Source organism: Microtus oregoni, unplaced genomic scaffold (assembly GCF_018167655.1).
Source record: "Microtus oregoni isolate MIOR12 unplaced genomic scaffold, Mior012 000045F_ref0000178, whole genome shotgun sequence".
NCBI lineage: Eukaryota > Metazoa > Chordata > Mammalia > Rodentia > Cricetidae > Microtus > Microtus oregoni.
The window spans coordinates 6,385,698-6,406,510 of record NW_024543219.1 but is presented as its reverse complement, the minus strand read 5'-3'; the positions used below and the strand labels follow the sequence as shown (position 1 = coordinate 6,406,510).

The following is a 20,813-nucleotide window of genomic DNA, read 5'->3' as shown; positions in this document are numbered from 1 at the left end:
ATCAAAGCCTTACCAAACTCTTCTAGCAGGCACAAATAATTATTGTGTGTGTGTGTATGTGTGTGTGTGAGTGTATGTGTGAGAGTGTGTGTGTGTGTATGTGTGTATGTGTGTGTGTGTATGTGTGAGAGTGTGTGTGAGTGTGTATGTGTGTGTGAATGTGTGTGTGTGAGTGTGTGTGTATGTGTGTGAGTGTGTATGTGTGTGAGTGTGTATGTGTGTGTATGTGTGAGTATGTGTATGTGTGTGTATGTGTGTGTGTGTGCCATTGGCACACATGTGAAAGTCAAAGGACAACTCCTTCCAGAGGTTTCCTCTCATTTTCTACCATGTGGATTCCAGCGATTGAACTCAGATTCCAGGATCAGGGAGCAGACACCCCAGGCCAATGAACCATGCTGTTGGTCCAGGAGCCATTCCCCACTCCTCATAGTCATTGCCTGATGATGCCTACATCCTGCACTGTGCTGAGGAACAGCAATGAGAGAACAAAACTCCTGTCCTCGTAGAGATCATGGCAGGAGGATGAATACAAACACAAGAAAATCTGGGTAGGAGGTTGGCTACATCCTCCTTTGTAGTCATGGCAACTCGTTTGTGCCTCCCTAGAACCTGGGTAATCCTGGGCCAAAACTGTCTGTTTAAACTTGGAATCCTGAAGGTAGAGACCCTGCATTTTCTCATCTCCCCTCCCTCCCTTCCTCTCATCCAGCACAGTGGTTGTGATGCTGGAGTTGCTCAGTGAGTAGCTATTGCGTGGGTAGACTCTAAATATCCTCTTTTCAATGCAACCCTAATGTTTATATTTGTTTGTTATGTCTATTTAACTTCCATAGGGTCTAACTTTCCGAATTTTGTATTGTTTTTGGCATTGTATAGGCTTTATGTTCCTCCTTATCTCTCAGCTGAGTATGGAGTTTCTTAAGTGTGTGTCCAAAGTTCACTATCTTTGGGAAATTTAATCTGTCATCTTTTATGAAATTAAATGGTAACAAAAGTAAAAATAAATCTTTTGTTATACTTAGTCACAATTTCTTCTCCGATATAGATCTAGAAACCACAAAAGAGTCTATTCCTATGATAGAAAGGTTAATTCTCTTTGGCAACTATCTTAGAAAATACACCATTAAGTCAGCTGCTGCAAATTTAGAATCTGAACCAACCAAATCTTACGAGGAAGCACACAAAATTAGTTTGGGAACCACTGGTTCATTCTCTAAGAAAGCAAGGGGCTTCCTAAGGCCAGGCACTTACTTGGATAAACTTGGAGTCTTGTTCCACTCCCCAAAGTGAGCTGGCCTACTACGTGGCCCCCCACCCTGGCACAGCACAGTACAAATACCTGCACTCCGACTGTGCAGTTACCTGGGACCCCTCAGAGTCTCCCAGGGAACAAAGCTTTTATGTGGCTCTCTTTATGGTTTTCATATTATTTCCTCTGTCTTTGTAGGTTAATACCCAATGAACACTCTCCCAATGTTTCTTTTTCCTTCTTTTATGTACCTGCATCTTGCTAATACAAATATTATTTTCTTATGCTTCCAGAAATGCCAAGTCACAATGCCGTGGTGACTATGACCAAAGGATTAGGATGTACAGAGATTAGACCAAACCTCCTCACTTAGAGAAGGAAAAATTTACATCTAGGTGGTCTTTGAGGTATGGGGTCTTCCTTCATATGGTATAGGTTGGATGGGCAGCTGGGCCGTGGTATGATTCATAATAAATTCTATAGTCAAGTAGATTAAACTTAACCTTAGTTCTGCTTTTCTGAGCCATGTGATCTTGGGTAACTTGATAATCCTAAGACTCTGTTTCCTTATCCATAAAATGGGTCTAATATCAATTAGTATAGGTGAATGCACTGGTCTAAGAAGGCATAGCCCAGTCACTGGCATACCAGGTATATTGTAAGCAGTAGCTAATAATAATATGTTATTATTATAAATCCCCTCATGTTTTACATGGAGAAAGGGATGAGGCTTCTTGTAGCCAAAGGAGACCCATTTTTTGTCTAGGATTCCTCAGCATCCTGACTGGGACTCTGTGGTCTAGGAGAAAAGACATCACTGAATGGACAGGATGTGGCCAGTGGCTCCGATACAGAGGGAGCAGTAGGGTGGGCTCCGCGCTTGTCAAGAAGAAAAGGTCTTCAGAAGCCTGACAAGAGTAAACCATCTTCTCTAAAATTGGGTATTCGTCCTTTGAAGCAGAACCCGTGTCCATTATTCAGCACAGCCTCATTAGACCTGGCACATTACAGTTACTCAAGTAAGCAAAGGACTCCGTTACCAAGTGCAGACCACTCCACTCTCACTGTAGGACGTCCTCCTCTAGCTCAATCTGTTCCCAGTAATCCCCAAGGTTCATTTCTGCAGTACTCACATGGATGAACAAGGAGGCTGGTTCCTCTCCCAAAAGTCAGTTGATAGTTTCCGCCCAAGGCACACCGTGAGGAAAGCCTCTGATGAAACCTGTCTCCTGGGACCTCCTTTTACCATTGGTCCGGTTGTATTGGGGCAGCAATCCTGGGGCAGCCAGGAAAGCACTGGCTACACTCCTGTGTTTGTCAGAGAGCCCTGAGTCCTGGTGCCTAGTGGGATGGATGGGCACCAAGGATGGGCATTGCAGAGTTCCTTATCCCCTAACCCAGTTACATCATTCTCTTGTCAGCATAGAAGGTAGGGATGCCCTAATACCACCACCATCAACCACCTTGTCTGTGGGGTAGACAGTCTGTCTGGTCCGATTCCATTTCTATTCTTCCAGATGCAAGGGGCTTCTGAAGGTGCTTGGAGACAGGGAAGCCAGGGGGGTTTAGACGGCATGTGCTGAGCACCCCTAAGCACCCCTAAGCTCTTCCCTCTGCTCTGGTTTTCCTTCCCACACTCTGATTTTTCCATTCCTGGCCTTCTCACCAAGTGAGCCTCGGGCATTTGATTCCTGCAAAACCCTGGCTGAGTGGCTTGGGCTTTTATCCTGTCCTCTTTCCAGCCTGGAGAAGGCACCCAAGGCCATCTGATTTTCCTTTTTTCCAGTGACCTTGATTCAGACAGGCCCTTGGTTCTAGGAAACCCTAGGTCAGCAGAGAAGAAAGTTGCAACTTTTGGAAGACATGGGGAAACAGCTCACGCTGCCTACTTCAGAGATGGGAGAGTTCACAGAAGTCTCAGGCTAGGCTGCAGTTCGAACTAGCTGGACACTCCTGCCATCTTTGGCCCTGGCCTGCTGCTGGCTCCCTGCTGATCTCCTACTGTGGTGGAGAGTTGTCAGCGAAGAATCCTGTGGCTCCACTGAGCTCAGGGTGAGAGGAAGGGGCTTTCACAGGACTGCATTGACCTGGACTTCAGACTGTTCCACACAACAGCAAGGTGCCCCCAAGATCCCTTCAAGCCCCTGTTTCTCTGATTCACTGTTCAGTTTGAAACCAAGCCTCAAGGAATAGTGGGGGAAGCTTTATAAAGAAAACAGGAGCTGTCAGATAGAGAGGGTGGGAAAAAGCAGGGCTCCTTGAAGCTTAGGCCATCTGAGAGCCTTGTTTGTGGATGGCGCACACTCTTCATGCCCTGGAGTCAGGAGAAGGAGTTGTCCAGCACCATGGTAGGAGAGGGAGGGGAGGTTGCAGTAGAGGGCCATTTGGGGAAGAGGTCCCTTAGCTCACTTACTTGGTATCACCTCCACTTGAGTCCCCATCCCCAAAGTTAGCCAGTTGTTTCCATAGGCGCACTCTGAGAAAGGCCTTCACAAAAACGGCCAGGTTTGGGCTCTACCCTCTCACAGAGGATACACACCCTTCACAGTAGCTCTGAAGCTGAGACCCAGCAACAGGTGATCTTGAATATTTCCTGCAATGGGTGTTATGAGGACTCAAAGAAACCCTTGTTATGAGAGCAAGCAGTGCCAGCCCTCAGGGCTACCCGCGACCTCCAGTTCCCTCATCACAGTCACCAACGGTCATCACTATTTTCCGTCATTTGGGACAAAAGAGTCTTTACAAAACTGTGAAACCCTCTGCTCCCTGTGGCCCTGGAAGGCAGGAGAGTTTCTAAAGACCCGAGGGAGTAGGCAGCCATTTCCTTATCTGCTACCATTGTGTGGCAGGTCCTGCTTTCTTGTGGATAGATGCAAAAATCATTTTTCATTTTGCTAGGGATAGTAGAACTAAGAACACATCCAGCCCACTGAACTGGGGCACATGCTAAGAACACACCAGGGTGTGACTCAGAGCTGCTGTGCTCTCTCTGGGACTGAGCAAGAGCCATGGGAGGCTCACGCTGGACTCATTCTTGTCTGTCCTCATCTTGCTCTAGGATATTAATTGCTGGTGGCATTTTTGTCCTCAGAAAGTCAGACATCTCAGTAAGAAGAGACTCGAATCCCTCCCCAGAGCCATGGGTGCAACTGTCTGTCTCCTGCCAAGGAGTTTTAGTTATCCACTGTTATCTCTGCCCACCTCCACCCCAATTCGCTAATAGACTGAAGGATTTTTAAAATTTATTTTTGTTTATTTTTGAGACATGGTGTCACTGTATAGCTCTGGATAGCTTGGAATTCACTATATAGAAAAATCTGGACTTGAACTCAGAGAGCTCAGCCTGCCTCAGTCTATCAGGCATTGAGATCAAAGGTTTGCACCATTACACAGAGATCACACCTCAGTTTTCTTCTTTGTTCTTAAACCTACTGTGGTCCCTGGTTTGTTGGTGATGCTCAATAATTATTTACTAAGTTGAACTGGCTTTTATTGAACATTATTATTGGGATAAAGAGACCAGTTTGGGAAGAAGTTAAAAGCTAAATATATTCTGAATTGCAAAATCTAAGTGCTTAGGCAAGGACAAACCAAGAAAGCATTTCCGAGAGATAGCAAGGAGACAAGTACACCAAAGCATTGTGGGGTTCATGTTGATTCTGAGCAGAGATATGGGAACTGAATGAACAAATAAGAAATCACTCAATGGAAACAAATGCCACCCCCTGCAGGACCTTGACAGTGATTCCTTTTAAAGGGTAAAAAGAATAATATAGCAGAAATGTGTACTCTAAGTCAGCAGCGTCACTATGATCAGAAGCAAGATAGTTGTAACAACGATCACTTACAACCAGACCAACAGCTGCAAATACAACAAAGCAAGCTGAGCGGTGGTTTCCATCACTCACCAGGGCTCTGGGACATAAATCCATACAAAGTGGCACCTGGAGCCGGGCCTGGGATTCCAAGGGCACACTCAGGTGTGTTACTAAGTGTCCCAGCATTGTGGGGCATGTCATTTTAGCCTTCATTTTCCTAAGACTATTGGAAGATAAGAAATAGAAAGAATGCAATAGAAGATTCTGCTTGGTATACAGCAGGCTTCATTCGGTCTGAAAAGCCATTCATACAATTAGTTTTCTTTCTAGATGGGGCCTATGGCAGTTTTCTCTGTTTAAATAAATGGCACGTCCTATTTGTTATATGCTGTTTCCAGGTATGATACTGATGTGTATTGTATGTAATGTAAGACTATTGTCTGCTTAATTTCATATTTAAACAGCACGCAAAGCCTAGAGTAACTCCTTATCTCCCCTCAACAGACAAAGAAAGAAACGAGTGAAAACAGACATCCTTCCTTCTGTAATGTAAGTCAAGTTAGTCATTGAACTCACTTGGATCAACCAGCAGCCTTGTTCCTGTCCCAAAGATAAGTTTGGAGCCTGTGTTGCTCACAGTGATTTGTCCTGTGACAAAATGGGCTATTTCCTTCCCTTGCCACTTTCACAACACAGCTGGGAAGCCCACGGCAAGTCTTTAGTAAAAGGCTTTGTATGTTTTCTGTTTGTGAATGAATCTTGCACTCAGCCTGCAAGATGGTCATTCATTCAACAGTGGTCACAGCATATGGTTCCAGGACCAGGTCCTAGCTTCTAGACCCTGCCTAGTTTGCATTAGTATTTTTATGATATTAGATGATTAAAGCAACCCTTCTTAACTGCCTTTTAGGAAGAAAATAAGTTCTGAATTAGATGAATTCCGAAATAAGAGCTAAGTGGTCTACACCCTAACCCTAACCCTATAATCTAGCAACATCCAAAGTACATTTTCCTGGAACTCACAAGCAGCCAGGCACTTGCAGACAGCTAACCGGTGGCTGTTCTGCCTGGGGAGATAGAAGGGATAGCTTGGGAAGGAGAGGGGTCAGCATGAGGAATGTCTGCCATTTCCCTCTTCCTTCTGCCCACTGGGCTAAGTGAACCCAACAGCCCTATGCTCTGCTGTGTTACAGAAAAGAGAATCCTCTAGAATGGGAGCATCTAGATCAAGACTTTCTGAATCTTTAACTTCTGGCGACATCCAAGATGGAAAAGCTACACTCCATGTATTTCCCTACTCTCTGTGATTGGCATTCTCTCTCCTTTGCAAGCGAATCACAGCAGAGCCTGTGACAACATGGAGCAGAAAGGACAGGGCTTTGAGGTCAGATAGGTTGACCAAGTTTGGATTTCAGTCTCTCAGATAACTAGCCATAGAATGTGGGGTGATAAATTATCATTTCCCCACCCTGTAAGTAGAGAATTCTTCCCCTGCGAGTCTCATCTCCCCACCCTGTAAGACAGAGAATATTGCCCCTCACCTTACAGAGTTCTACAGTCAATCCCCATCTAACGCTATGCCCACACGTCATACACATCATAAGCACTGATATGATGGTTATTATCATTTCTTTTCCCTTGATGATGCTGATGATGTAGTGTGTGTACGTGTGTGTGTGGATATGTGTGTCTGTGTGGATGTGTGTGTGTATATATGTGTATGGATGTGTCTCTGTGTGTATGTGTGTGTATGTATGTGTGTGTGTGTATGTATGTGTATATGTGTGTATGTGTATGTGTGTGTGTGTGTGTATGTGTGTGTTTTCTGTGGACTGAACGCCCATCATCAGGCTTGTATATGAAGCATTTTACCTGCTGAAGCATCTCATGGGCCAGCTACTATTATTAATATGCTGAGCTAGAATATTGATTAGCGGGGCTATTCACTAAGGTTATATAATATTCCCCGCATCAGAATTTGTCTCTGAAACATCCCCAAATCCACACTCTTGAATTGCATGAGCTCTAGGGTCACAAAGGGGGGAACCGCTGGACCACAGATGCCTGCACCCCTCATCTCCTGGGAGAGTCCGAGGCTCACAGAGCATGATGATTTGTTCAATATCACACAGAAAATTGATGCCAAATCAAATTTAGCTTCTTGTCTGAAACTAGAATCCAAACTCTTTGGGGACATTGGTTTGTGTAATGGGCACTTAGTCTCTAGAGTGAATTTAGCTTAGCTTATTTGGGGCATAGGCAAAAGCACCTTGAACATCCTCAATGGTAGTGGAAGCCTAAAAGATCTATTAGATAGCGGCTATGTGATTTTCTGCTCTTCCTCTGTTCATTCAACTCTACTTAGCAAAATTCTCAGGTTAAAATTCTAATGTTAGGTAGAACTATTGTCAGCCTTAATTCTTAAAGTAATGCTAAATTCCACCACAGAGAAAATATGCTCGTTAGTCTTAAACACTATATCGAGATTGCAATCTTAATACTTCATATAAAAATAAGATACAACGACAAAATCCCATCTTGTGGCTTCTCACCATAGTTAGTACAGCACCCCGCACTTACACGGGTCCACTCTTAGCTGGGTTCCCCTTCCAAAGGTGAGTGTGTTTGCTCCTTCCCAGCTCCCACAGTGTCTGAGGCCTCACAGTAAACAGTCTCCCATGTCACCTCTCTCCTCACCCTAATGACTTGGGAAACACTTGAGATTTAACAGAACCATGTGACTTCTTCATAGGAAGAACAAGTTCCCGCTTCACAGCCTCAAATGGAGCACATTCTTAGAGGCCTGGTGGAGAGGGGCAAAAAGGCTATTTGAGTGGAGTCCCAATACCAATTTAAGAGAGACAGAGGGGGGGAGGGGTGTCTCCAGACAAGAAGGCTGCTGTGAGTTACATTTCTAATTGGCAGCAGAGAAGAGAGGATGCATCTTTTTGATTCTCGGTCTAATGTGTCCCTTTTCTCTACATCCGGGGATGCTCTGTGCCGTCTGGTTCATTCCCATCCCCCTTCCCTTTGGCCTGGAAATTCTGATGTCTCTGGGTACTCAATTTCAGTTAAACAAGTATTTATCAAATTTGTAAAAGAACCATGTTAGATATCGCAAGGGATGAAAGAACCTTTGCCCTCACAATCTCCCAGATTAACAGTGGATGTGCTTAGCGATGAGTTTCTGTAGCTCTGTGTGTTAAGATTGCACAGCTAAGGTGGCAATACAGAAGGTGAGAGGACTGTGAGGGACGTCTGAGGGAAAGACACACAGTCCAGGCTTCTCATAGGAAGCTAGTCTATTTCTAGAGAGACTACCTTTTCCTGGTTATCTGGGTCTTAGTCCGCACTCCATCCTACCCTGGTGACTTAGCTCTGCTGTTATTTATAGCTCGTCTCTTGCTGTCTTGTTCAAATGACAAGCCCAGGAAGGTATAGCCTTAAATTCCCACATTGTCACCAGACAGAACAAGGACGGTGCATCCATGAAACACAGCAAGCAGGGGCCTTAACCCAGACCAAGGGACACAACAGGAAGACGAGAGCAGCATTTACCTGGAAAGACGAGAAGCACAGTGCCCTTTTCAAAACTGAGTTTGCTGTATCCTGTATTCACACTGTGACAAAACCCTACACAAAAATGGCCTGCAGCATAGGGCTTTTCAACCGTGATACAGTTTGGAAGGAAAAAGAGAGTTCATCATTTATGGAAAACATATGATATTCCAAGAGGCTTAACAATCTACATACATTACATCACTTCACCAGGACGGTGACCTTGGACACTATTATCATTTTTTATAACTGAGGAGCAGTAGACCTCAGGCTAAGCAGGCTAGACTACCATACTACTAATAAACATTCAAATATTTGCATCTATATGATATTTTAGCAGAGGACTCACAAAACTCAGAAGACTCTCCTCATCATTCCTAGTTTCCTAGTGTGGGATTACTCTCTCTCTCTCTCTCTCTCTCTCTCTCTCTCTCTCTCTTCCTCTATCCCTCCCTCCCTTCCTCTCTCCATTTTTTGGCTAGAACCAGTGGGACTCTAATAACAGTGACTCAATCACCCCCCCTTAGTTTGTCCTTTATTACAGAGCCATTTCTTGGGACATAAAAGCATTTTCCCCTCAGCCATCCCATTATTCCTTGCTTACTCCACTTACCAGGGCTGACCAGCAACCTAGTTCCACTCCCAAAGGTCAATTTATAGTTGCCAGTATTCCCACAGTGCTTCTTAGACAGTCAAAAACACCCATGAGCACACACACCAGACTTAGGGCTGTAGCTTTCCCTCTACAAACAGGATATCCTTAGCTTTCTTTTATATTCCAACCAAGTGCACAGGTCATTTAACTCAAACCTGGGCCATTTGTGGTACCAGGTTTAACAATGAAGTTGCTTTCTTCACACGTCTCTGGATCTATTGCCCCAAATGCCTAATTTTCAACTCTATTTACCTAACCCTTCTCTCATGGCCACAAGAGTTATTTTCAGATTCTTGCCACAGTGCCTCCCTAACTTTAATGTCAATCAATTGGCAGCTTCATGAAGCTGTGTCCAGATCGCTGTAATTAAAGGCTCCCCCATCCCAGTCAACTCACCCTGCAAGCTAGGGGCTTACTCAAGATCTCTGCCTTCAAAGTCAAGTGACCCCTGATTATATAACACGGTGTTCACACTTGTTAAAGATCTAACACCAATTTTGCTGCTTTGGCTTTGTGAACCTGCCCTTCAACATTTGCCCCACAGGCAACGTCTGAGCTGTCTTTCCTATTAGAAAAGAACGTGGGCGGAACAACACTACTAAATGCTAGGAGACAGATGAGGGATCCTATTAATGCCTTTGCTCAAATCTCCCGAAAATGACCCAGAAAGAGAAGGTCTATTGTATCCATCATGTGCTCCAAATGCCACTATCTCAGAGACAACCCGTGGGAGAAGAATGATACAGACACTGGACTCACTTGGGGTGACTTGGAGTTTTGTCCCAGTTCCAAAACTCGGGTAAGTCCCAGAAGTCACACTGTCAGGGAGGCCTTTACAAAATGGCTCCTCTCCCTTGCCATTTGCATCCAGTTGCTCTCAACTCACTCCACCCCCACGAGAGAGAGAGCATTTCTCACCAGTGTCCATGGCAACAGAGCCACACAAAAACAGCCCCTTCACCAAGAACATGTATAGCCTCTTCATCCTAAAACACTTCCCTGTCCGACCCAGCTTTTAATTTTTTTTGTTCTATAGACATGCACTTTATATGTGGGCAGCACTTCAGAATCTATGAAACATTTCCACATGTATTAACTTATCTTTATAATATTCACGAGGTATTATTAAACGCTTTCTTCTTACAGGTAGAACTGGTCCAGTGCACTAGTCAAACCAGGTTTGGAGGACCTGGCCGCATTCGGCTAAGCTGCCCTTTCTTTAGGATCAGCTCTGTGAGCTATTACTTCTGGGGAACCTTCATGGCTTATTTCATTCATAGCAGTTCTGTGCCCTTATTTTAATAGTTTTCCTATACAAGAATGCATTTGTCTGCATGAACCATTAATTCTTCGGCACTTGTGCCTCCCAAATACTGCAGCAGGTTCAGAGGGCCTCAGCCACCACGTTAAGCCTCTCTTGAGTGATGTCTTGTCCCACTCATCAATATGAATATGTTGTAGATCGTGGTCCTGTGCTTTCTGACAAAGACGCCCAATCTGCTGTAGTCATGAATTAATATGATCAGCATACAGCTCTCCTCCCTCATGGGAGCTCTGCTGGGGATTCCCCCTTTTGATTACTGGAATAAATGCTAAGCCATGGATTTAAACCCATGAAAGCCTCTTTTCAGGGCTCAATAACAGTGGTACCATGGATGTAGCAGAAAACCCAAGATAGTATCGGCTGACAATTCTCCAGCCAATTCTGAAACACACTGCTTTTAAAAAGATTTGTAAAATTTCACTAAGTAGGTTTTTTTTTAGTCAAAGGCTGTTACTTCTGATCCCAACTGTAACCTAGGAACCAATCCCTGTGTATACTTTGATTTTCACCAATGTTTAGCAAATCGCATTTATCCCTCTAGTAATTTTTCTTTTATCATTTTAAGCTATTAAAATAATTATGAACACATAGTTAGACTTGGGACTGCATCTCTTAATAATACATTGTTGCTTTCCTCATTAAACCCAAATTCTACTTTACTTAGATGATAAGCAGGCAATACATAAATACAGGCATTATAATCAACAGCTGTCGGGTACTTACTGGAACTGACTGACACCACGGCTCCCTTTCCAAATGTCAATGTTCTGCCTGCCTGGCAGGCACAGTGAAACGAGGCCCTGCACATCCCTCGTTTGCTCGCTCTCTCAGACTCACCAAGCACACGACTGTACACAACAGAATCCTCTGCTGGCCTTGATGGTGGCCAGGACCTTGAGTTGTCGGTGTCTGTACACACAGCCACAAAACTATAATTTTTTGAGAATAAAAGGCAGTTTGGGGGTTGGATCTTAATTCACACAGGAACTTAACTCTAGACACTGAGGAAACACTGGAAACCATTCGCTATCCGCTGTGACAGAAACATCCAGGAGTGGGGAAACATTAAACAAATATATAGAGTTATGAGGTCAGGTGATCAAACGGTGTGCATAAAATCAGGTTGGGTAACAGGATAGAGGGCAGCCAGGCAACAGTGTGTTTGATGGCTTGTTAGACTGGCGAGGCAGAAAGTTTCTCTCTGAAGATATGGAGGAGTTAATCATCACCTTCGCTGACAGGCAGCAAACGGAGGGCAGAAAGATCAAAGCTTGGCTCCGAATTACAGTGTGTCAGTGAGGGTCGTTGCATCATGCCCCTTTCTGCCGAGGTACTAGATGTGAATATCACCAAAAAAAAAAAAAAAAACGCTTTCTAAGAAAAAGATAAAGATGGACAGATGGGCTAGGGAGGCAATTCAGTCTATAAACTGCTTGCCATACAAGCACAAGGACCTGAGCTGCTTGGCAAGAACTCACAGAAAAGGCAGGAGTAATTGTGTGCGCGTGTAATCCAGCACCTGGAATGTGCAGGCTCACAGGGCTCTCTGGCAGTCTAGCCTTGCTTCATCAGTGAGAGACTTTGTCTCAAAGATCAGCATAGATGCCCCCAGGAACAACATCCCACTCTGGCTACCGCACGAATGTGTGCACACATATGCACAGTTACATGCATGGGAGACTGGGAAGCTAGCTAACTCGGCAACTGGGAGATGTGGGTTTGGCTGTTCAGATGATGCCAAGTGGAAGAGAAGGTAGCATTTCTGAGTAGTCTTTTCCTCTGATTGGGATTGGGTTGGCTGCTGGGCATAGGAAGTATCTTCCTTCTGTTTCTCTATTATGGTTGTAACGATGTAAACTACCACCTGCTTTTCTAGGCATATGGGAAAGGCACAGAGAGCGCCTTCTTTCCTGTGAAACATGGAAGAATGGAGACATTTGATAGCCTGCTTACATGTCCAGAAAGCTCGTGACTTGCTTCAACAATGAATCCAACTCAGAATCCACAGAAATACTTACTAAGATACACCTTGAGCATGGTCCCCCTTCCAAAAATTAGCTTCTGGCCACTTGAAGAGGCCACAGTGATCTCCTCCACCATGAAAACCAGAGTGCCTGAGCACAAAATCCCCCAGGGTTCCTCTGCTTGGCTGAGCTAGAACCCTAGACTAAGCACGTATTTGTTAAATTCAGGAAAAATACTAAACTCCCATGCTCGTTCAGATGGAAGGAGACCCCAGGAATCTCTTAGTCCACTCTCCCAACTGCATAGTTCTTTACAAACAGATTGTAGGTTTGAAGATCTTTAGAGAAGGCCTAATTCTTATGATTTCTCCTCTCAACTGCAGAGGCTCACCTGATTTCCAGATTTAAGCCTTTCTCAGCCATAGCCAAAGTCCATCAAACTTGCTCACTCTTAAACTTACCCTCAGATTGGAATTTCGCATAAAGATATAACTTAGAAGTCGTGAATTGCCTGCCTAACCATGCACTCCAAGGACATTTCCCAAACATTAGCTCAGTCGTGGCGTCCTCCAGGGCAGGGAGAGCTGGACCGGTGAAGTCCATGTTACCCATGAACCAAGGCTTAGAGATCTCCGCAGACCTCATGGGAGTATGGCTAATCAAAAGATGTTTGCTATTGTTGGGCTTCTATTTGAACGCCTTAATAATTATGTTGTGCCTGTTCATATATTGATCCTAGCATCTTGCCTTTCAAGTACCGTTTCTGTCTTACTCCTCCTTCCAATCTAATAAAAAGTCCCCTCTCCCCAAGAAAATAAATAAATTGAAGCCTCATTTAGCCTCACTCCTTCTCAAAGCAAACTGTCTTTATAATCCTTACACATGTTCTGTGAGCCAGGAGATAAGGGTTACCTGTATTTCAGTTACAATAATTGGGAAAATGAGAGCCAGAGAAGATCAGCCAGAGTGACAGCTATAGAGGCTACAGACAGCAAGATACTGAACCTTAGAAGATGTGGGTCCTTGCCCTGCCGTTGTCAAAGTATTGGAGTCACAGAACTCTGAACAGAGAGAATCACTTTTCCTGCCTTTCTCTGCTTCTTGGGGCAGTAAGATAGGCTTATTTTAGGAAATCTGTTGCAGGATGCATCAAGATAGCAATATCCTTTATCTGCACTGAATTCACCCATCCATTTATCCACACTACATAAGAGAAATACTGAACATTTTAAAGTCAAGTTTAATACAGATTAATTTGAGCCAAACTATAATACTTCTCTTAAAACCTGATGACTGGGCTCCCCTTTCAAGTTTGGGAACAGACTGTGGTTCAGGCCCACACACTCACCTGGCTTGACTAGCACCCTGGTTCCTTTGCCAAATGTTAGCTTGTTCCCTGTGCTGTAGTCACACAGTGATCTGAGGCCCAGCAAAAACACAGGGACCAAGGAAATCACACTCAGCAGACACCTGGCAAAGGACATTCCCTACGCTTGAAAAGACGGAGGGCTTTCAGCGTTCGGGGTAAGCCTGATCTAGAGATGGAATGGCTGTATGTGAGCACATGTATAAGCCTGACATATTTACTTATTTGATTATTTCTCAGCTTTGGCCACTCAGACCTCGACATTCAGGGGTAACAGGTGTGAATCATAACCTCATCCAGGAGCCTGTTTGACTGCGTTTAACACACGAAGGAACCAGGAACTCTGGAATCTTCAGAGTCAGGCTGTTATTCACCTAGATTGGAAATGTGCTGAACAATGCATTTCCTAACGGAGTGTGTCCATTTCATCTGGTGCCCAAGGAAGAGGGAGACTTTAGTCCCAGGGTTGATGTGCACTGTGACTCAGCTTTCCTCTCCTTCTTTAAAGTTGAGATCCAGAGAAAGTGGTAAGCAAGCATCTTGGGGAATGTACAGAAGGGCACACAGAGGTCATTCTCCACCAACAGTAGGCAATGGGGCCTCTCACAGGGAGATGGCCCAGAACCACGGGACCCAGGAAAAGCCAATCTTGTACAACTGCTCTTAACTTGCCTGCTCTGGCTGTGGGCTTCAGCCTTCTTCAAATGTTGGTCAATGGTCCAGAGCATGTTCGAGGTTGCTTCCACTCTTTCTAGTACAACTGCCCTCCAGTTCCCTTTGGTAGGAACCCCCACTTTCCTCTCATGGGCTCCTAACAGGGACTTATTTAGGCTGTCTTGGCCCTTCTCTCTGCTTATCATACCAGGCTGCCTGGGAGGTGGTGATGAGAAGAAATACTCCTTCCTCCTATTTCCTTGTTTTTTGTTTTGTGTTGTTTTTTTTTGAGAATAATGGGATTCACTTGTCCCCATTTAAAGCTTCTCCACAGTAATGTGTCCCTGGAGTAGAGAGGAGCCTACTCACCAGGCATGACAGTCAGCTGAGTCCCGATTAAGAAATACAGCTTCCCCAAGGTTGAACCTCGGTCTACACAGTGCTAGCCCCCTTTACACAAACCTGCTCCCAGTGTTCCCCATCCTCTCTCCCTGGCTTCCATCTCTTCTAAGCAGCCCCAAACTTCTTTTTTCCTGTGCAGCCTGCAGCCTAAGGCAGATAGTCAGTCTCAGGGCTGCATCCTACGGGACAAATGATCTGTGGTAACAATGGTCTTTCTGCCTTCAGAGTCCTCGCCTGTCAGGAAGCAATTACACAGCCTTTTGAGAGTATTTGAATTGGAAGGACCTTCATCTCCTGGTCCTATTCCCCAGTCTAAAGTCTGTTCAGTTACTAGGACTGATATTATGCTTGGATCCTATTCCAAAGCTGAACTTGTGAAAACTTTGGCAGATCAGATCTGTCCTCTGCAAAATCACCCCCTCTGCCCTCATTTAACCTCTGGTCTTCCTTCGAGGTATTCCTTTTCTCTCTTTCTTTTTCATCTCTGGTACCTCCTCTTTCCCCATTTACTGCACCGAGAAATCATACTTCATTATCTTTTAAGTGCAAAAATCTCTGTAGGCTTCAACTTGATGGCCCATTTCTTGGCTATGGAAATATTAAAAATAGAAGGAACAGGTTTAGCTCACCCTTTTTGCTTCCGTGCAAGAGCCATGGGGATCTCAGCATTTAGAGTTGACAGATTGTCAGAGCTGATCGAGTCCAGCATCTAAACTGTCACAGAAATCCCTTCCCCAATGTCCTGTGCATTAGCTCTGAGGACCCAGGGTGATGATCTCACAGGGATATCTCCAGACTCCACAGAGTAGCCTGCGCACAGCGGCTCCACCTGTTCAGAAGCTTTTATGGAATGCTGGGATACATTTTCATCTACTGCTTTTGATTTTGCCTTTGGGATTAAGCCTTCCCTCATCTCCATAACAGTTCTTCAAATATTGGAAAAGCCATCTTCTAAGAGTCTCAGTGTGCCCCGGAGACAGCCTTTCTGTTTCTACCTGACCTTTTGAGGACTTCATCCTCAACAAATACATCACTATAAGGGCTTTCCTAAAAAGGAAGTTCATCTGCCAAGGATAAAGTGATGAGGGAGGAGAGAGTGGCAGAAGAGTTAAGGTTCTAACCCAAAGAGAGAATGCATTTTGAATTTATTCATTGGTCATTAACCTTACTTCCCAAGTGAAATTGCTCATGCATGTATCCACCATTTTGTTGCAAAGCATTCTGGATTTTTGCATCTCACTTACTGATCTTACAGTCATTGTGATTCCTGTCCCAACACAGGCTACTTCACCAGGTCCAACCTTCAGCAAGACCCTGGTTATGAGAGTTAGGTGTGGGGACGTGCAGGCCTGCCCACTGCTCTAGCTTGGCCCTGCATTTCCTCTCTATCATTTGATAACTATTTTAAGTTTACCCTGAAAGTGGGATAACATCTGCCCCAGAGTATCATCAAGGGGGTGAATTGAGATAAGCGGCAACAGGCATTTACCCGGGGTTTTGTATACAGAAAAGGCTCAACAAATGTTAGTTATGGGATCTTTTATGAATGCATAAAATATGCCATATCTGCTTTATGAAATCCTAGATATTCAGAGGTACTTTAAATTATATTCTGTTTTTTTATGTGTTAATTAGTAAAAGCAGTAGTTTTCCTTACATTGGGAATTTCCCTTTTGAAGGATGTCAAGAGCATCCTTGTCTCTTTCAGAATGTTTATGGGATCATGGGATTTGTTTACTCTATATCTATTCAAGAGATATAGAGATAAGGAGCACTAAAATAAAACATTGGGCGAGGACCCAAAACGGAAAGAATTCAAGGCAAATATAGACGGAGAGGAGGAATTTAGAATAACGGGTGGGTAAGTATAACTTACTTGGTTTAACACTGAGTTTGGTGCCAGATCCGAAGTAAAATGTATTGTAACTAGACACACAATGCTTAGTGCTGTTACAAAAAGCCCTCTTCCTCAAAGGGAGGCTCCGTATGGAAACGCGACTAACCAAGCGGTGTGCCGGCTACAGGAAGTGCGCCAGTTCTCTACAGTCTAGCGAGAGTCGCAGGCAGTGAGGAATGAGCCGGGAAGACACATTTGTCATCAGAGACAGGCGAGATAAGGACAACTGATTTTCCCCAGTGTTTATCGATTTCTTTTCTCTAGTTTTCTGCTTGGGTCCTTTCCTATGTCTCTGTACTCTGTGCTCACAGTACTCGAAAAAGAATGCCGTGAGTAAATGCTCTTTACTCCTCGCCCTCCTAGTTATAAGAGAAAACTCCCCTCAGGTAGACTTGACTGTGAGGCAAATCCTTCTTCTACCTGAGGTCCAGGGCTGGCTGAAGCCTCGCCCTTACCCCTGGGTCTGGATGGTACTCGGCAGGTGCCCCTGAGCTTCTCTTCAGGACATGGCGAGCCATGTAAGCTGGAGGGGCCTTCCAGCAAGACCACACGTCTCTGTCGACAGAATACCTAGTTTATACAACCAACTGCACCTTGACCTCGACACTGACAGTCCTTTTCAACCTGCACGGAAAAACTCTACATTTCAGCTTTATTTTTGCTTTCTACTTGCAAATTCCCTTCAGAAAAAAAAAGAAAGAAAGAGAAAAGAGGCTGCGGTGGTGGCGGTCATTTGCTAGTCCAGAAGGAACATTATTTATGGGAAGTATTTACTGACAATTTCAGGAAACCCCCAGTGCCAAGAGGTGCACACCCACACCGCCTGAATTTAAACAGATCTCAACAAATGAGCACAGTTATGAGAAATAAAGTAGAGGTGACTCAGCCTAAGCCAATAATTGCGACTTCTGTAGCTTTGAGGGCCAGGGGCTTGCTTGCTCTGACTTGTAAAAGTGCTTAGCAGGGTGCTGCAGGGATGCTTGCTGGTAGGGCACCCGAGAACTATGGAAAATGGGGATGCATTGAAATATCTTAAGCAGGCACCAGTGTGTTTAAGGACTTGTGTGGCATAAGCTGGAATTTCTAAGCTAGAAATGTAGTTGCCTAGCTGGGTTGTTAGTCTAAGTTGTTAAGACTTAGATGGTTCTGGGTAAAGCCGTCTTGCAGCATTTGGTTTGGTTCTAGTGGGACCACAGTGAGAGCGGGGAGCTCCCCTGTGGGGCTGCAGGCCTGGTTCTGTCCCTTCTGTGGAATCCTGGTCAAGCTTCTCTTTCTCTACGTGGTCTTTGGTGACCGACTCTCTTTTATTTTACCCTTCCCAGTATATATTGCTGGTGGCTCTTTCTCATTCTCAACCCCAGACTCTCAAAATAACTTATTCACATTTGTTTTCTAATTAGTTGGTGTAAATAAGAATTAACTGTAGTGGCCTACCAGGTATAACTGTCAGCTGGGTTCCATATCCAAAGGTGAGTTGCCAGCTACCAGAAGTTGCACTGTGATTTACCAAAAGACAAAAACCTCATGGTGTGTGTGTGTGTGTGTGTGTGTGTGTGTGTGTATAAAAATCACTTATGTACAAACTCTAAATGAGTCCTCCTTTGTCTTTCTAATTATGGAATTAGAAATTCCATAGGAATTAGATCCCTTTAGGGGAATCTTTCATTTCCTTTTTTCACCACAGAGTATCAAATATGTGTTTCTAAACTCTATACAGTAAATGCTCTTTGATTTTAGATGTCAAAGCAGCATGCAGATTTTTGTATTTAAAGAAACTCACAATGTCAGAACAGAGAACATCTCCACTGAGGGCACCAAGAAGATATGCTTCAGGAAAACTGCCCTAATTCTAATCCTCAGCCCGAGTTTGCAGAACCTAATTGCAGTGGACATGGAGCTGGCAGCAAGTTAACTTGGCTCCACTTTCATAATGAAATAGTTTTGTTAAGATCAAATTACAAGAAAATTGACATTTTTAATTTCAATTTTAGGCATCTTTATACGGGGCATGTCTCTTAAAGGGACAGGATAGATCATTACACCAGTATTTGTGCTGATTTTTATCTGCTAATGGTCTTGAGAACTTCAACAGACATTACTTTCCTAAGGTAGTAAGACGAGCAGACAAGGACCATTCCTAGAAGAGGTAGCGGTGTGTATTGGATCAATAGGAGAAAACAATGGGACCCGTGTCTAGCAGAGGGTTCTGTGAGGCCATTATCACATTAGTTCTGGATCCTCCTGGATCCCTGGCATTAGCATGGACTTGACACAGGGTTGGCGCAGGAGGCCATCTGTTAGAAGTCCTGTGGATTTCTCAGAATTCCGGCCCCAGGCTTAAGGTCTGGTCTCAGTTCAGCCAGAGAACGGCTGTCTCGGGATGATCAGTGGGCTCAGTTTTCTTAGAAATGGTGAGAGTCTGAAAGGATGGTCACAGAGTCTGCTCAGCGAGTCTACGTCATATGGACTTCTGGCTAATGTTCCAGACATGGGAGGTGTCCTTCAGGACTCAAGGATACATTTTTTTTTTCCAGTGTAACTTTTCAGACTTTGACAGAGACTCATCTCTTACTTTGGTCAGCGATAATGATTTACAAAAGATTCATTCTAAACAGGGACGTAACCTCAAAGTGAACAGCGCCGCAGAGAGCTCATATTAAGGAATCAGAAATCCTGTCACTGATTACTGCACAAATGCAGGGGCTACGATCCTAGCCAAAGCCCATGCAGTCAGTCAGGTATCCTTAGTCCCGACGCATATATTCTGGGAGCAACTCCCAGAGTGATTCCTCCATGGCTCATTTTGCACTGAGCTGCCAGATCCTAAGCAGGGAGACTCTGGCCTCCTTTTTGACCCCCCATTCCTCCTCAGTAGGCATTCTTTACATAGTGTATAATTGAGTCAAAAATCAGCCCTTAATCCATAGACATTGCTTAATCCAAGGATATAATTTTATACTTACTGGGCTGGATAGATAACTTGGTTCCCAGTCCAAAGATAAGCTTTCCTCCCTGGTTATAATTCACACTGTGTTACATACCCTGTCAAAAACATGTCCAATCTGCCTGAACACATTTCTAATCCTCCACCCCCAAATCCATAGTCTATTGCTCCCACGCTGCAGCAGGAATCATGGCAGCGCTTCTTACAGTAACTTCTTCTGAGGGAGAATCAGAGTGCTCACACACAGGAGTCTGATAGTCTTATTTATCCAAAAATGTTTCTATTTAATGCCAAAAATGCTGTCTCATTATTGCTTAATGGCTCTGGATATTGTTGTTTGGGGGAAATGGCTTCCTTCCCAATGTGTTTCTCAAAGGCTTACTTGGAAAGGAGTGTTACACAAAGGTTAAGAAGAAGGGACACCAAGGCTCCATGCAACTGGGCTTACCTGGGGTAACCATAACCTGAGTTCCCGTTCCAAACTGCAATTTCCCCAAACCGGTAGTTGTTGCACTGTGACAAACACTTCTACAAAATGGCTTCCCCAGAGAAGACAGCTGCTAAATGAAGACAAACGGCTCCTGGGGAAACAGTCTTGCTCCAAAATGAGGGGGCTGTATGATGCGAGAGACATTTTCCTCTTCTCTTTTAATTTCTCTCCTTTCAAGACTTTTCATTCTCTGCTTTCAAGACTTTGAGGCAAATTCTCTGTGCAGTATAGCCAGAGAGAGGCACCCGTGGGGTTCATAAAGCCTGCCTGACTTCAAGATTCTGCAATAATGGAAGCCCTCGCTTCTAAGAACTTATCTGACCCCAAACCCCTTCCTCAGTGCCTCTGGGGTGTGACCACCACCCGTCTCAACTCTTTGAAAGAGCCTGGGGTTTGGTTCTGGAGTCCAGTGGCAAGCCTGTCTCAATGCCTGTTCTGTCCTTGTTGGAGCAATGCCAATCACTGAACTCTTTGCCTCAGTTTTTAAAT

The 20,813-nt window shown here is 44.5% G+C and overlaps 1 gene segment (V, D, J or C); it reads right to left on the bottom strand.

Moving 5' to 3' along the window:
- The window catches only part of LOC121435103, a 30,911-nt gene extending 10,502 nt beyond the window's left edge, over positions 1-20,409 (bottom strand). Inside the window, 1 exon segment of the C gene segment in view lies at positions 20,283-20,409. Within this exon segment, the coding sequence occupies positions 20,283-20,295 (13 nt within the window).
- Positions 20,410-20,813: the final 404 nt, after the last annotated feature.